Source organism: Bidens hawaiensis, unplaced genomic scaffold (genome assembly GCF_021521415.1).
Source record: "Bidens hawaiensis isolate Kalapana, Puna unplaced genomic scaffold, B.hawaiensis_p1.1 tig00076871_1, whole genome shotgun sequence".
In the NCBI taxonomy this organism is placed as follows: Eukaryota; Viridiplantae; Streptophyta; class Magnoliopsida; order Asterales; family Asteraceae; genus Bidens; species Bidens hawaiensis.
The window spans coordinates 847-18,513 of record NW_027503250.1 but is presented as its reverse complement, the minus strand read 5'-3'; the positions used below and the strand labels follow the sequence as shown (position 1 = coordinate 18,513).

General features: G+C 35.7%; 2 protein-coding genes across 2 annotated transcripts; both read left to right on the top strand.

Moving 5' to 3' along the window:
• On the top strand, positions 1–3,049 carry LOC143606730 (uncharacterized). The gene is made up of 5 exons (XM_077082402.1): positions 1–616; positions 693–809; positions 2,400–2,582; positions 2,654–2,795; positions 2,934–3,049. The coding sequence occupies exons 1-5, from the start codon at positions 521–523 to the stop codon at positions 3,047–3,049; spliced, it is 654 nt and encodes a 217-aa protein (XP_076938517.1). The 5' UTR covers positions 1–520.
• Positions 3,050–6,142: 3,093 nt separating this feature from the next.
• LOC143606729 (kirola-like) lies at positions 6,143–6,868 on the top strand. Its single transcript, XM_077082401.1, has 2 exons — positions 6,143–6,351; positions 6,453–6,868. Exons 1-2 carry the CDS (start codon positions 6,165–6,167, stop codon positions 6,725–6,727), a joined length of 462 nt encoding a protein of 153 aa, XP_076938516.1. The 5' UTR covers positions 6,143–6,164; the 3' UTR covers positions 6,728–6,868.
• The last annotated feature ends 10,799 nt before the right edge of the window (positions 6,869–17,667 follow it).

The window sequence follows — 17,667 nt, the reverse complement described above, 5'->3', positions numbered from 1 at the left end:
TTAGGCTCCTTCTGGTGTATCAAAGTGTGCTTTGATTGATTTGCATACATAATCTACTTGTTCTTAGTTACATGATTATTGATTAAATTGCACTGTCAATTGACTTTCAGTTGAACATCTTCAAACCTGTAAACTGATTCGTTTCAATTTTCATAGCTAGCAACATACCTGTGTTAAAAGATGTCGAGACGGTTGTAGATCCTTCAGCCTTTGCTGCTGTGAGATTCACTATTGCAGCCATTCCGTTTCTTCCATATGCTTGGAGAGCTTTGGGTGATGTTCAAGCTCTCAGTTCTGGAATTGAGTTGGGCTTGTGGGCCAGTTTAGGCTACCTAATGCAGGCTTTCGGGCTGCTGACATCCGATGCCGGTCGTGCATCCGTTATAACCATGTTTACAGTAAGAAGCTCATAATTTTCTTATAACTTCAACCATTTTTCTCTGCAAACATCGTGTAATTATTGAATATTGATAATTTGATATGATGAAATTAGGTAATTGTGGTTCCGTTAATTGACGGTATGCTAGGAGCAGTAATTCCTGCATCTACTTGGTTTGGAGCTCTTATGTCGATTATTGGAGTTGGAATGATGGAATGCAGTGGCTCGCCTCCATGTGTAAGCGTTATAAATGTTACAAGTGTTTGTGTTGATGAAGGTGAATTAAACTTACGTTAAATTGTTAATCTTTCAGGTTGGTGATTTGTTTAACTTTCTAAGCGCCTTATTCTTCGGCGTACACATGCTAAGAACCGAGCAAATATCAAGAAAAATAGACAAAGCAAACTTCTTGCCAGTCCTTGGATATGAGGTTCGTTAATTCATTCATAAGTTCTACTTTCTTAATGCTGACTGTACCTTCAATCTAGGCTAGGCCCATAAATGATTTGGCCATTAGCTTTAACTCCCATTCAATAAGTAAAAAAAACGTGCCTAAAGCCTGTGTTGTAGAAATCGCTAGGCCGCCTACGCGCTAGTCGGGTGGTGGGGTGGGGACTAGCGATTAATTGAGATTCATAGAGATTTAATCAGATTGAAATTTCGTCGTCATCGTCATCGTACTCAACATATTCCACCAATAGCAAAGCTATGGTAGGGTCTGAGGAGGGTAAGATGTAGACAACCTTACCTCTACCCCATAGGGATAGAGAGGCTGCTTTCGGTGAGACCCCGGCTCGATAGTAGTTTTAAATCAAGCCTTGGACATAAGGCACATAACACTCAATCATCGGGTAACCGGCTGAATGGTGCATGTACCTTTGTCTTTCGGCTATCAAATTGAAATTTATATGTAAATTTTCAAATATAAATATATAAACCAAATTTTATATATAAATTTTTTAATTTTGACCGATTTTGAAATACGAGGTTTTTTACAACCATGCCTGATTAATTGGCACCTAGGCGGAATTTTTACAACCATGCCTGAAACTCGTATGTCGTAAGACATTACGTCCTTTCCACTAATTAATGTTAACTTTTGTTTATTTGTTGAAAATGACCATTTATATTTGCCCTTACAACTAAAAGACATAATGCGTGATAACATATTTTTTCGTATAACAAAACAAAACTAAATAATATAATATCAAATCATGATCTTCAGGGACGTTTATTTATTTAAAGAAGTCTGTATTAATTTATTAAACATTTTGTTCTTTAGTTATAAGGGCAAAATGGTCATTCAAAAAAATCTAACAGAAAAAATTAACACCAGTTAGTGGAAAAGACGTAATGCGTTACAACATACGACATATGAACTTTGGGCACGATTGCTAAAGGTGCGCAATAAACCAAAAAAACCGATCCGAAACCAAAAAACCGAAAAATCCAAACTGAAAAAACCGAACCGAAACAAAAACCGACGGTTTGGTTTTATGTTTTTGGAAAAACCGCACAAACGGTTTGGTTTTGGTTTTTCATGTAAAAAAACCGAACCGAATTCCTATATTTTTGTTTTTTTATATTTTATATTAAGTAATTTATAAATAATTAACAAATATGTAACTCCAATATTTTTGATCAAATGTATAACCGTCTATTATTTAACAATTAACAAAATTATTTATACCTAAATTCATTATTTTTTGTCAACTTTTTTTTCGGCCTAAAATTTTCAAGCTCAAATGGCAAAAACCGATAAAAACCGAAAGTAAAACAAAAACCGAAAAACCAAAACCTAAAAAACCGAAACTGAACGGTTTCAAAAACTCCAAAAACTGAAGTGTTGGTTTTCGGTTTGGTTTTAGCCAAAAACCGCACCGAACCGCACCACGCACACCCCTAACGTTTGCTGTACTTGCTGATATTAAAGAACACATTCTGCATAATACATAAAGAACGAAAACTGCAATTTACGCGTTACGTCTTTTTTTTCATATTTTATTTGAATGAATAACAGGTGTGTGTTGTTGCTTTCTCATCAATTATCTGGCATTTAATCGGAGGTGTGATTAATGGTAGCCTGAATTATCATCCATCATCATGGACATGTGACATGTTTTTAAACCAGATTATAAAATTCCCTTGGATACCCGCTTTATACACCGGGATGTTTTCAACCGGCTTATGTTTATGGATTGAGGTATGCAATATGTTTCGTTCTTGCTTTATGGGTCGGGTCTCACATAGTAGTAATCAAATTGACTGAAACAGATGACAGCAATGCGAGACGTATCAGCAACAGAAACCGCGATTGTTTATGGATTGGAGCCGGTTTGGGGTGCTGGTTTTGCATGGGTTTTTCTTGGTGAACGTTGGGGTGTCTCGGGTTGGCTTGGTGCTGCTCTTGTTCTAGGTGATCATGAATTATTATTATTATTATTATTATTATTATTATTATTATTATTATTATTATTATTATTATTATTGTTGTTGTTGTTGGTCAAGTTTGTATATGCTTGCAATAATAACTAAATTGCTATTATATGTGCAGGTGGAAGTTTAATGGTGCAGATAATCGGCGCGTCATCTCCGAGTTCATCTGTAAATTACAGTAAGAAGGAGGTTGTTTTAGATAGACAAAATGTAGATTTAACAATTAAGAAGTAATTCCAAATCTAAACCACATGAAATTAATGAGAAAATGTAACATTTTTGCCGGTATCAACCGGGATTTAACATTAAGCTGATGCAGCGGTGAAACGATAACGAAGATCGATTCACGTTGATTCTAAGAATACCCGTGAAGAACTTCTCAAAACTCCCAAATCCCACTCAAAGGTCAAGGGAAATTGAAGAGAAAAATAACTTTATTATCAAAATTCAAGTCTGACCATCCAAATTACATAACCAACATATAAATAAAGTTTTTAATACGAAATGGGCCCACAAAAGGCCATGGGCCAAACACAAACCCAAAAAAAAATGCAAAAACTGCTGAAAAAACATAAGAAGACCCATAACTTTATTTAGAAGGCGTTTTTGGGCTTCGGACATGGGCCAAACCGCCGTGGGCGTTTGCCACAACGTGCTCCTCGTCTCAAGCTTCGATTTGACTGGTAATGGGCTTGAAACGGAGATTCGTGTGCCACCTTTGGAAGCACGATCATGGGCCTCCAAATATAACATAACTCGTTCTTCAATACTTGGGCCTCCATCATAAGCTTAACGTCATTGAGGTAGAGGTAGATAAACTGTAAAGTTATAAAATACGACAATATGGCATATGACCCGTCAGCGATCCAAATTGACTATAAAAAAAAAAGACATGGGCTTCGTCACCTTTATTGTTTTCTTTTTGTTTACATAAAATTAGTTATGTTTAATATTTGTCTTAATACTTGTAGCTTAATCCAAGCTCGTGATAATGGATAACATATTAAATATAACGTGAGAAGTTATAAGTTTTGTTTATATAAGAAGACTATAAAACCTGTTCAATCATACATATGAAAATATACATATATTTTATTGCCTGAATTATTATTAATTGATGGCTACTATTCAACCTCTCTTATTTATTTGTTGATTTTTTTTTTTAAAAAAAGGAGTAATTAACCTATAAAGAAATTGCATTTTATGACATCTCAAGTTCACCCCTCTAGCAATCAACCTGGTACATTATTTTATTTATTAATTGCATCTTAACTTTAAAAACCATGTGTGTTAAAAGGTGGTCCATATAAGCGTTTGAGTCCCTCGTAAGTCAAGGTTCGAATTCAGCTTCCACTAATCCACTGTTTCTAATTTTTTTTATATGTTATTCTTAGCCACAATGCAGGGTAGTGATGAGCTTAGAACATATTATTTCTATTTTTTTAGGTAAAAAGAAATTATACCCAAGGAGCATATAAATAGTTTAATCTGAGTCTACAAGTTGTAATTAAACTAAGTGAAGAGAAGTACTATTAATCTTCTTTTACAAAATTGAATCTTACAATTTAATTGAGATATAAATTATAAAAAAGATAGTACCTTGTACTACAAAATTTATAAAATTCATTTCCTAGTTTTTTTTTTTTTTGTTAATTGTGTATGGAACTACTCCTAACAATTGTTCATACTGATTTTGACGTTCTAAGCTAATTCACCCAAGAGCACCATTGAAAACGAAACCCATCTCTTTAAAAAAAGCCTCTTTAAATCAGGTTTCGAACGTGAGACAATATCATACATTAATCAACTAAGATAATGATCATAAAGTACATTAAATATAAGAGTGCAAAACTTTGGGATTCCAAATCATATACACATATAATATAATTTTCTAAAATAAACAATATTTAGGGGTTGTTTGGTAACCTCTGCACCAATGCTAAGCGATTAAGAGGCATGAGTGGTTAATAGACTCTGAACTAATAAGTGTTAAGTCAGTGCTGAGCATCGATGTGGTGATGATTGGTGGTGGTGGGTCAAGGAAGTAGCGTGTGAGTAACAGACTAAGGGTTATGAACATATGGACAGGAGTGAAGAGGTAGAATTTTCATTCAACATTATTTTTAAGCTTAATGGGTAAGAGTTTTATGAGCAACTCAGATGTGTTATTCCGGTGAATCAAACACACTTAATGTTAACATATTCAGAAGTAACCTCTTTATAAATTTATTAAGAGGCTACCAAATAGCCGTTAACTACTAACCACAAAATGTGAATAACAATTAAGAGATATAGGTTTACGCTACACCATTTGATTAATAAGAAATTCAACTGCACAATCAAGAAAGTAAACGTCCAGATATTGATAGTCTGTCAAGTGGCAATTATATATATTCACTATGAAATTGTATTTAATAGTCATGACAGATCACTTCAATTAAGTAAAGTTGTTAAATATATGTCCCCTCTCGTCTATTATTAAGGTTGACAATATCAAAAATCTAGTATCTTAGTTAAATAATTTGTATCTTGTTTAAAACTATATAAATCAGTATTTTCGATTGAAAGAAAAAACAGTTGTAAGCGGCCAAAATAACCCAACGAACGTAATTCATCCTGCAACCAATCCGGCCACAAGCAACATGATTTGGACCATATGGGGTTTTATGGGGTTGCAAAGTTTGTGATCGTTTAAATCTAGTAGCAAACGAGTCACAACATTTGCAACTCTGTAATTATTGACTGTAAAACAATTGAAAGAAAACGTTTTATTAATTGAAGTTAAAATTGAAATATTGGTCGTAAACCAGTCACACAACTGGAGAATAATAAACTGAAAATAACATTCTATATTTAACTCATGACATATTGGTTTATTGGTATTTTATCCCACCCTAACAAATGTAAAGTCAATTCAAATATTCATGTATGAAAACGTTACAGTCGCTTAAAAAGCATGGGTCGGTGGAAAGTTAGTTTAAAATTGAAATAAAAAACATAAGATCGATGGTTAAAGATGAGAGGACAAACTTTTAAGTTTGATGAATTGTGTTTAAAAGACAAGTCTACCTCTATTAACACATATACATTATGCATTAGCATTTATAAAACTCTTAAAATCAGGTGTCTTAATTTACTCTTATCTCATGTATTATATATATTATAGATATATATAATATATATAAATATAAATAATAGTTTGATTAGTATATTAAATTAAGAGCAAGTTAAAGCTAAGGACATGATTGAACCAAGAAGTCTATATAAAGCCAAACAAGCACATACCATTTTGCTCATCCAATATTTCTCTTCTTAATTTAATTTCTTCTTTGATCATAAATCAAGAAACATGTCTCTAAGTGGTACTTTGGTTAAGCAAACTACCATCAAGTCCGATGGTGATGTGTTCCACGAAATCATTAGACACAGACCACACCACATATCCGAAATGAGCCCCAGCAATATTAAAGGTTGTAATTTGCACGAAGGTGAATGGGGAACGGTTGGATCTGTTATTGTCTGGGACTTTTTTCATGGTAAGTCACGTTTTTTTCAACTGTTATCTGTCACTAAAAGTTAAAATCGCTATGTTTTATAGTGTTTTTTTAATAGTATGTTTTTGTGACGTGTTAATTAGATGGGAAGCACAAAGTGGCTAAGGAAGTGATTGAGGCGATCGACGAGGAGAAAAAGTCTGTGTGCTTCAAGGTGATTGGGGGCGATATATTGGAGGCTTACAAAACCTTCTTGATCACGGTTCATGTGGACACACACGGTGAAGAGAACGTGGTGACGTGGACTTTCCATTACGAGAAGGTGAATGAGAATATTGGTGAGCCAGATAGTTTGATGGAGTTCTGTCTCAATGTCACTAAGGATATTGAGACACATCATCTTCCCAAGAGCAACTGAAAGTAATTATACGGCGTCATGCATAAGTTAAGTGTCGTTAATCATGTCGTTGCGCGATGTTTAAATAAAAAGTTATGTTTGATTGCATCTGGTTCTGGTGGAGATTATTCACCTGCACGTGCTTGTATTGTCTATGAATAATTGTTGTATTATATATGATGCATAATAATGTTTGAGTTGAATGATATGATCAAGGTTATTTTACAAGGGGCGTATGCTTATATTATTATACATCTAAAGACTAGCACCCATATTCACGTGTTCTCGCCCTATTGTAAGTTTTTAAATTAATGATCAATTTAAGAATAAATGATTACATCAAAACATAAAACAAACGGGTACCAAGTTGCACAATATATATTCAAATACTAGATAATTCTCATTTGGATCTCTATCCACATTTACATAATTTAATCAAAAAAACATATTTTACTTTGAATTTTATTATTTTTTAAAAAACAAAACACATCTATCTCTATCTGTATCTTACTCTAAGCACTTATTTAATGATTTTCTTGGTTTTGTACACATAAAATTATAGAAAATATTCTTAAAATGACCAATTTTAGAGAGAAAAAAAAATGGCCCATAAATATTATTATTCTTAAAATGTCACTTAAAATTTAGAAAGAGATGCCATTTTAGGAAGTGTTTCGACGAGATTTCTCAGCCAAGACATCAGCTACCCTTTTCTCAACATTTGGGTTCATCAAGAGTGGTGAAGAAACACTAATTGACCCCGGGCAGATTACGGATAATCTAGGGGTTAAATAGATGTTTCCCACGAGGGGTTAGATCCGGCAAGATGGTTCTTCTGATGACCTGCAAAACAGACACCGTGAGCTCGTCACTGAGAAGGGGGGGGTACCTCCTTGTGACCACCCTCCGGCGTGAGAATCAGACTAGATTGCTCTGAATATAAGTGTATATATTGAGAGATTGCTAGAGAGAAGATAAGATAATGAGATAATAAGATAATGTAATGTGTCCATACCATTCCAAGGTGTTGGAGTATTTATAGCCGAATGTAGGTTTCCAAGAAGGTACAGCCGGCTGAATAGTATTCCTGTTCTGCCAACTGTGGGCTACGCACATGCCATGCTGGCAGTTGGTGGGTAGGCAGCGGCTGATAGGGACCAGGCCGGCTGTGTACTATTCCTTTTCCACCAACTGCAGGCTATGCACGTGCTACGACAGGTTGGTGAGTAGGCAGCGGCTAATAGTGACAGGGGTTGGTGAGTAGGCAGCGGCTGATAGTGACCAGGCCGGCTGTGTACTATTCCTTTGTCACAGTGAGCTGTCGCTGCTTTGGTCAGACCTTTTGTCCATACCTCGTCAGGTACAGTACAAAAGGTCCTCCAGTAGCGTACGGACTGGCTCATTTGGGCGGGAGTATTCCCGGCTTTGGGCGGGAGTGTTCCCGGCTTGCTCACTCCTTCTTCAGGTGACATTACTGAATTATTTAAGAGTTAAGTGCCTTGTGCGTGTAGCCTTGCTGCGCAGGTAGCCTTCCCTGATGGCTTGTATCCGCAGCTGCGGGAACAGGCGGGGTACTTCACCATTGGGAGGCTTTTCCTGCGGGAACAGCTTGTGTACTGCGCGTAAGGACGTCACGTCTCTGAGCATGGTGGGTCCTGCGGATCCAGTTGGTTTCTGCGCAGACGTCCCTCTTCAAGGTGAGTCTTGCGAGTTTAGCCTTTGCGCAGACGTCCCTGTTGAAGGTGAGTCTTGCGGTTCAACTGCGCAGACGTCCCTCTTTGAGGTGAGTCTTGCGGGTCCAACTGGGCTCTGCTAGGACCTACCTCTTCAAGTCCCCCCAGTCCAATGTTCTTCTCATGAATTGTTAATAAGTGAGGTGAACTTTTGGACTTAAGCAAAGGGTTTTGAAAAGGGTTTAGTTTTAAGGTTTTCCATGGGGATTCTTCCCGCGGAAGTCCTAATGTCACGTGCAGAAATTCCCGACTTTTCTGCTTGATCTTTGGGTATGATGCGGGTAGGTTTGTAACCTCCTCGCAAGTCAGGAGCGTTGAGTTCCACTTGTGTAGATTCTCCATGAGGTTTTGGTAGTTTTGAACATAGTGATCAATTATGTTTAAACAACCAATTCCATCTTGGAGCTTCAAACAATCTAGTTCTCGACCTTCCCGCTATGCGGGGATGTTATTCCCGTTTCCGCAAGCATGGCCCAGAAGATCCTTTTTGGTTTCAATTCCCTGCGGAGTGCTAGGTATGTGAAGGGTTTCGCCTTGACACTGTACCCGCACTCGTCTTATAGTTACTTTACTTCCAAGGTATTCCTGGCTTCAATTCCCTGCGGGTGCTAAGTATGTGAAGGGTTTTGCCTTGACACTGTACCCGCACCCGTCTTATAGTTACTTGTTTGCCGAGGTATTCTTGGCTTCAATTCCCTGCGGGTGCTAAGTATGTGAAGGGTTTTTCCTTGACACTGTACCCGCACCCGTCTTATAGTTACTTGGTTGCCAAGGTAAGGGGTATAGTCCCGCTTACATTTGAATCTTTTTTGAATCTTTTTGAATCTTTTTGAAATTTGAAGAGTTGGTGAAAGGATAAGAACAGTCCAAACTGTTGAAACGTCGTCAGACGGTTTCTTCTGACAGTGTCAGGACGTGCAGGAAGTTATGGCGACGTGACAGTATATGGTCATTCCAGACGCTTTTTCAGGCGCGTGGGCGCGAGTTTTCGGGCGCGTGGCCGCGAAGTTTACGGCACGCGTCTTGTCAACAGCTGTTGCCAGCTTGCTTTTTTCACGTGTCATAGTTTCATTGCACCAGCGTTTTCCTCTCTCTTCCGCATTAAATTCATCGCATTCATAGCGATGAGTATATAAAGGGAGGAGAGGTTGCATCTCAACTCACAGTTTCACCTCTCTTCTTCTTCTAAACGATTTCCGGCCAATACTCTAACTTTTCTGTCGAGCATTCTCCTGAAATCGTTCTTTACATCCAAAACATGTCTTCTGTTCATGATCTTGAGGCTACCGCCGAGTAGTCTGACGTGTATGCCGAGAATCCGTCGTCTACTTTTGATAAGGATGATAAGAGTACTGCTGGTGAGTGCCAGTGTGCTCTTACCGTCGATCTGTACCAGTACATTGTTAGGAAGTTCATGCTCGAGCCTTTCGAGCCTGAGTTTCCTAAGCCTCATCAGACGGTGTACGATGCCCCCAAGGGCAAGATAGGGGTGTATGCCGCCTTCTTCGTGTATGGGAATCTCAGGTTCCCATTGACGAAGTTTGTGTACCGTGTTCTGGAGAGACACGGTGTACATCTGACGGAGGTACACCCAATGGCGATCGCCAAGATTCGCCATTTTGAATGGGTGTGCCTCATTCTGGGCGTGGAGCCCCATGTCGACCGCCTGATGACCTTCTATTCCTGGAGGTGCATCCAGGGGTGGTATACCTTGGTCACCCAGATCAAGGGTTTGAAGATTTGTGCTACCGAGCGTAGTCTTCGGTCTTGGAAGCGGGAGTTCTTTTACATCTCTGCCCGTGTCGTCCCTATTGCGATGACATTCAAGAACGGGATAGCACTCCCCAGCCTTCACGCCTCCAACTACCAGGAGGCGGAATGGTTTGCCAAGATTTCCCGGATCCAATCTCTGGTTTACCGCCTTGCGGGAGTCCGGGATGGTGATGCTCGGGATGAGCCGGGTGTGGAAAGATGCTGGGGCGGAGACGCCACAGATCCCCATCGTCCTCGAATACGGTTTGAACTCTATCCCTTACGGTATGCTTCCAATGAAGAAACACTAATTGACCCCGGGCAGATTACGGATAATCTAGGGGTTAAATAGATGTTTCCCACGAGGGGTTAGATCCGGCAAGATGGTTCTTCTGATGACCTGCAAAACAGACACCGTGAGCTCGTCACTGAGAAGGGGGGGGGGGTACCTCCTTGTGACCACCCTCCGGCGTGAGAATCAGACTAGATTGCTCTGAATATAAGTGTATATATTGAGAGATTGCTAGAGAGAAGATAAGATAATGAGATAATAAGATAATGTAATGTGTTCATACCATTCCAATGTGTTGGAGTATTTATAGCCGAAGGTAGGTTTCCAAGAAGGTACAGCCGGCTGAATAGTATTCCTGTTCTGCCAACTGTGGGCTACGCACATGCCATGCTGGCAGTTGGTGGGTAGGCAGCGGCTGATAGGGACCAGGCCGGCTGTGTACTATTCCTTTTCCACCAACTGCAGGCTATGCACGTGCTACGACAGGTTGGTGAGTAGGCAGCGGCTAATAGTGACAGGGGTTGGTGAGTAGGCAGCGGCTGATAGTGACCAGGCCGGCTGTGTACTATTCCTTTGTCACAGTGAGCTGTCGCTGCTTTGGTCAGACCTTTTGTCCATACCTCGTCAGGTACAGTACAAAAGGTCCTCCAGTAGCGTACGGACTGGCTCATTTGGGCGGGAGTATTCCCGGCTTTGGGCGGGAGTGTTCCCGGCTTGCTCACTCCTTCTTCAGGTGACATTACTGAATTATTTAAGAGTTAAGTGCCTTGTGCGTGTAGCCTTGCTGCGCAGGTAGCCTTCCCTGATGGCTTGTATCCGCAGCTGCGGGAACAGGCGGGGTACTTCACCATTGGGAGGCTTTTCCTGCGGGAACAGCTTGCGTACTGCGCGTAAGGACGTCACGTCTCTGAGCACGGTGGGTCCTGCGGATCCAGTTGGTTTCTGCGCAGACGTCCCTCTTCAAGGTGAGTCTTGCGAGTTTTAGCCTTTGTGCAGACGTCCCTGTTGAAGGTGAGTCTTGCGGGTTCAACTGCGCAGACGTCCCTCTTTGAGGTGAGTCTTGCGGGTCCAACAGGGCTCTGCTGGGACCTACCTCTTCAAGTGGGATGAAGATCTTGCTAAAATTGAAAGATGAGTTGGAGATGAGAGATGGAAGTGAGAAGATGAAACAAAACCAATTTTATAAACAAAAGATAAATCTCGTCCTTTGGAACAAATTCTTCTAAAATGCTTCTTGGGGACGGTTTTCCAAAATGCACCATTTATAAAAGGTTAAGAATTTGTACGGAGCAAGTAGAAAAAAATCATAGGGGAAGACTGGTTTTGAGCAGAAGATTTAAAGAAAAAATGTGGACAGCTCCCTCAACTTTTTGTTCGGCTTTGTCAGTTTCTTTACACGTGCAAGATTTTAAGTGACATTTCGGGAATAATGAATATTTATGGACCATTTTTTTTTCTCTCTAAAATTGGTCTTTTTTGTTAATTTTCCCTAAAATTATATATTTGATAATATAGAGGGTCATTGTTTTTTTTTTTCAAAATTTTCTTCATTTTAGAGGTTCCAATGGAGAAGGGTTTTAGAGCATTCCCAACCTATTTCTTACCATATATCCATATATATCATATAATTACACAAAAAATCATTGCATTTTCTTTTAGCTGTTTAATTAAATAATACTTCTTATACATTTTTTATCTCTCCTTCACTCACAACCACTTAAAAAAAATTATATCGTATAAACAATAAAACCTCAAATTTAATTTTCCCGTATAACATTTTTTCTCCAATCTACTCACAACCACTCATAACTATACAATATAATTTGCAAACCCCTCACATATATTTAGATATTTAGGGAACCAATTGAGAATGCTCTTAGATGTTTTCTTTACTATATTATAGAGAAAATATAAGTTTAGAGATTCCAATACTATGAATGCTATAAGGTTAGAAAAACAAATATTAATATAGTTTCATCAACAAAAAGAAAGCCACAATGATATTAGATGCATATGTGAATAAAACAAACTCTAATACTCACTTATACACAAAACAAAGAACATGGATAATTGGATATACAACAAATGAATATGATCATTTGTTCATATGCATCTCACGTACGTGCTAATTAAATTTGCTTATTTGCTAAAGGAAATTAAGTAAATGGAACAAATAATGAATATGATCATGTGATCATGTACGTCTCAAATATTTGAAAATAGTTTTATAGCGTCACATTTTTATACTCGACCCTGATCACCGACAAATTACAACCAAAACTATTTCCCTCAGGCCTCAACCATAAGTTTCGAGACATAGCAAGTTAATAATATGGTTGGCCTTATCTTATCTTCTAATTAATGGGCCCTTGAGTAAAGACTCGTCACAACAACCCCGTTTAGTGACTCAAAATGGTCACTTATATTATCCAACGACACCTAGTTCTTCCCAGACTTTGACATTGACGGTTTCTCTAATATGGACACCGCCCCACCAAAGCCTCAAAAAAACTTTGGCGAATGCCCTTTTTGGAAAAATCGCTCAGAGCCCGGTGAGAAGTTTTTGGATTGTCCCCCCGACAGAAGGCGGTTATTGAATGCTTACAAGGTCCTCATGCCCAAGATTTTCTGGCGTCATCCCGATTGATGGCTTGGGTCAAAGCATGTCTGCGGTCGAGTATTAGGGCCATTCTTAAGTACCGTTTGATGGTCCCATATGTACCCAGAAGACGAAACATGTCCGATCTGTCGTAAGGCTTGCCTGGATAAATTCGGAGAGCATGCGGTTCATTGCAAGGAGATGCCTGGGTTCAAATACCGACATGATTGGGTGCGGGACGTTCTTTGGGACATCTTAAGGCGAGCTGGGATATCAGCTAAAAAGGAAGCCCCCGTAAACTTCCTTACAGACCCCACGGAAGGGAGATCCACTCTACGACCGGCAGATTTGCTCATCTTTGGTTGGGCCGGGGGAAAACACGCTTGTGTTGACCTCACAGGGGTATCTCCCTTAGCTGGTTTGAGGGATAATGGGTTTGTAGCTGGGCAAGCAATGAAAAGGGCTGAAACGAAGAAGGTGGAGAAACATACTAAAGCCTGCGAAGAGAACCAACATGTTTTTGTCCCTCTGGCTTTTGATACATTTGGCTCTTGGCACCGGAAGCTATCCGTTTTCTAACCAGGGTCCAACAGGTTGTGCATAGCAATGTGTCGACTCCAAAGGGGCAGGGGTATGTCTTTAGCAGGTTAGGGTTTGCAATTCAGAAAGGGTGGTGGCGGCGCAACTTGTTGCCCGCCTACCTGCTATGTTGATGTAATATCTATGTTTCTACATATTGGAACCGAAATTAACCGAAAAAAAATGTAGAAATTATTAATAAAAAAAAAAATCCACAAAAACATTTTTAGTATTTGATTTATATCCACAAAACATTTCATTTCCGTAGTGAAATTATTAATATTTCTTTATTAGTGGTTCATATTTTTAGTTTTTTTTACATTTTTACAAAAAAATATATATGTTATGTATAAAAAAATATCTCAAAACTAGTTTGTTAATGTGTTTTAAAATTTTTAACCATACCTCTCTATGTGTAGCTTGTGTGTAGATATATAAACTATACACATTTATTGGTTCTATAAATAACAGCATTATTCTTTTTAAAATTTGCATTCTAATATATATATATATAGAAAAGGGTTTAAATAAGAATAATCTTAGTTTTTATTTATTGTCTTCAAATTCAAGGGTAAGGATATGATGGTAATCTTAGTTTTTATTTATTGTCTTCAAAAATAATCATTTAATATTTATCCCTGTAATTAAGGATCAATGAACGTGTTATAAATCCATCTGATCATCCTATAATAAGAGATTTTTAATAAAAACCTGCTTAACGCTATAATTATATGAACTAAGACACTATGGTGCTATGTACTAAAACATTATGAATTCCAAACTTAGACTATTACGCCAAACGACAAAACTATCATGTCGATAAAGAAAATATGACACCATGATAAAAAATAACATATCTCCGACCATGCTTTATCGCAACCTCCCACCGATGAGAATGGCCGTTCCATGTTTTTATAAAATATTTGGACAAGTTTGCCCCTAAGATACTATAACGAAAGGCCGATTTTAAAACACTATTTGTTTTTTTTTTACTTTTAATCTCATCCATTAGATGCCTTGATCCAATGGTTTATAATTATTCTTAGCCTTCCTACAAAACAATCTATTTTTACCATAACCCTATATATATAGGGGAAGGTTATGCTAAAAATAAGTAATTTCTAGAAAGACTAAAAATAAATCATAGCCATTAGATCATGTTGATCAATGGTTGAGATTTTAAAACTACAAAAAACCGACATAGTTTCATAGAATTACTCTTTCAACATTATAACCGACATAGTTTCCTAGGTTTATTCTTTCACCATACTTTGTAATGTCAAATGTCAAAAATTTGTTGGTTCTTACCATTCCTAGAAAATTCCTTATTTTTATTTGAACCCTTTTAATATATATATATATATATATATATATATATATATATATATATATATATATATATATATATATATATATATATAGGATGAGTATCATTACAGAACTCTTAAATTATTTAAGAACTTTAAGGAACCCTTTAAAATTAACGTTTTTTATAAATTTTTTTGTATGTTAGTATTATTTGAGTGTAGTTTTATCACTTTTTTATATCTATATTCACGATTACAATTATGAAAATTAGCTTTTACACGTATCTAAACTTTTTTCTGCATATATGTAAATTTGTTATTTTACAAATTTTACACATATGTAAACTTATGATTTATATATATAATAACAAATTTATATATAAAATATTGTAAAACTAGTCTCATACAATGTAATATATAAAAAAATTTTAAAAATTGTTTTGTTTCTTATGAGTTCCTAGAAGTTCTTAACTTTTTTGGAGTTCTCATATGATACTAGCCCTATATATATATATATATATATATAAAAGGGTTCAAATAAAAAGAAAGAGTTTCCTAAAAATGGTAAGAACCAATAAATTTTTGACAAGTGGCATGACAACCTATGGTGAAAGAACAATTTTAAGAAACTATGTCGGTTATAGTGGTGAAAGAGTAATTATAGAAAACTATGTCGGTTTTTTGGTAATTTTAAATATCAACCATTGATTAACATGATCAAATGGCTATGATTTATTCTTAGTCTTCCTAGGAAACAACTTCTTTTTAGTATAACCCTCCCATATATATAATATATATATATATATATATATATATATATATATATATAGGGTAAGGATCCTAAAAAAACCCTTTGCAAATTGAGAACCATTTTGGACCAATAAAAACACATTTAAAAAAATATTTAAAAAAATCATAAACAAAAAATAACAAAAGTTTTAAAAAGTAAAAAAACCAAAATTCTTATATTTCAATTTCCGTGGTTTCATTAAAAAATATAAATAAATAAACGTCGTATTATACACATATGTATAATTTTATTTGATCTTTAGTTATGTAATATACACATATGTACAGTATCATTTATCTTAAATTATACACATGTGTATAAAAAATCATGTAAATATACATATATACATATATATGTATATATACATATATATCACGACACGTATAAAAATCATGTTTTTTTTATTTTATGATTTTTTTTTTATTTTTTGGTTTTTTTGTGGTTTAAAATGATTTCTCATAGTTCTCAATTTAAAAAAGGTTCTCTCATGATCCTAATATATATATATACACATATATATATATAGAAGAGGGTTCAAATAAAAGAAAATTGTTTTGTGAGAAGTGTGAGAATGCTTTAAAATAAAGCAAACCACCTAAATAAGAAACTATACCATATAAATAGGAAACTATACGGTTTTTAGAAACTACCAATCTCAACCGTCAGATCCTAGATCCAAGGGTCTAGATCTTTTCTTATGCTTCTCACAAAATTATTGTTTTTTACATTAACCCTACCATATATATATATATATATATATTATATATATATATAGCGGTTGGTATCATTTAAGAACGTTAAAAAAGTTAAGAACTCTTAGGAACCCTTAACAACCAAACAATTTTTAAAATTTTTTTATATATTAACATTATTTAAGAGTAGTTTTATCATATTTTATATAAATTTTTTTGATTACATATATTAATCACAAGTTTACATATATGTAAAATTTAAGTACTAATAAATTTACATATATGTCAAATAAAACATATATGTATAAAAACTAATTTTCAAATTGTAATTGTAAATATAGATATAAACAATGATGAAACTACACTCAAATAACATTAACATACAAAATTTTTTATAAAAACGTTAGTTTCAAGGGTTTTCCTTCAAGTTCTTAAATAATTTTACAGTTCTGTAATGATACTCATCATATATATATATAGTAGTTTTTATCCCCGTATTACGGGGGTTGTTTTATATTGTTTGTTCTAATATTTATTTATTTTTTGAATTTATATTTTTTTATTGTATGAAAGTTAATAATATACTTATAGTTTGATGATAATTGTTTCACAAATAAATAAGATGTTATAACCCGGTTTAAAAGCTATATTGTTTTGATGAGACCCAATACTCGTTTATACTTTTTACTATAAAATTGGTTTTTTAATTATAAATAATATTTATGAAAGTTAATGACCCGTTTATCATTTTTACTATCAAATTGGTTTTTTAATTTAAGTAATATATATATATATATATATACATATATTTAGAATAAATAAGATATTAAGTTTTATTATTATCCTATTTTATAGGATTTTTAAATCAATAATTTGGTGAGAATAATTTTTAATTTCATGATATATTATAACCCGTTTATGGAATATCTGGGTTTGTAAGACCCATGAATTCGGGTCAAATGCATAGAAGCCTCCATTTAAAAATCAAGCAAATCTGGTGACTCCAAAAAAAGGGGGAGCGACCACATCGCGACACGTAGGATTTTTATGTCTTCGTTTATATATATGTATAGATAGATATATGGTTCAAAATAAAAAACAATTGTTTTGTGAGAGTGTGAGAAGGCTTTAAAATCAAGCACACCACTAAAATAGGACACTATACCATGTAAATAGGAAACTATACAGTATTTAGAAACTACTTATCTCACCACTAG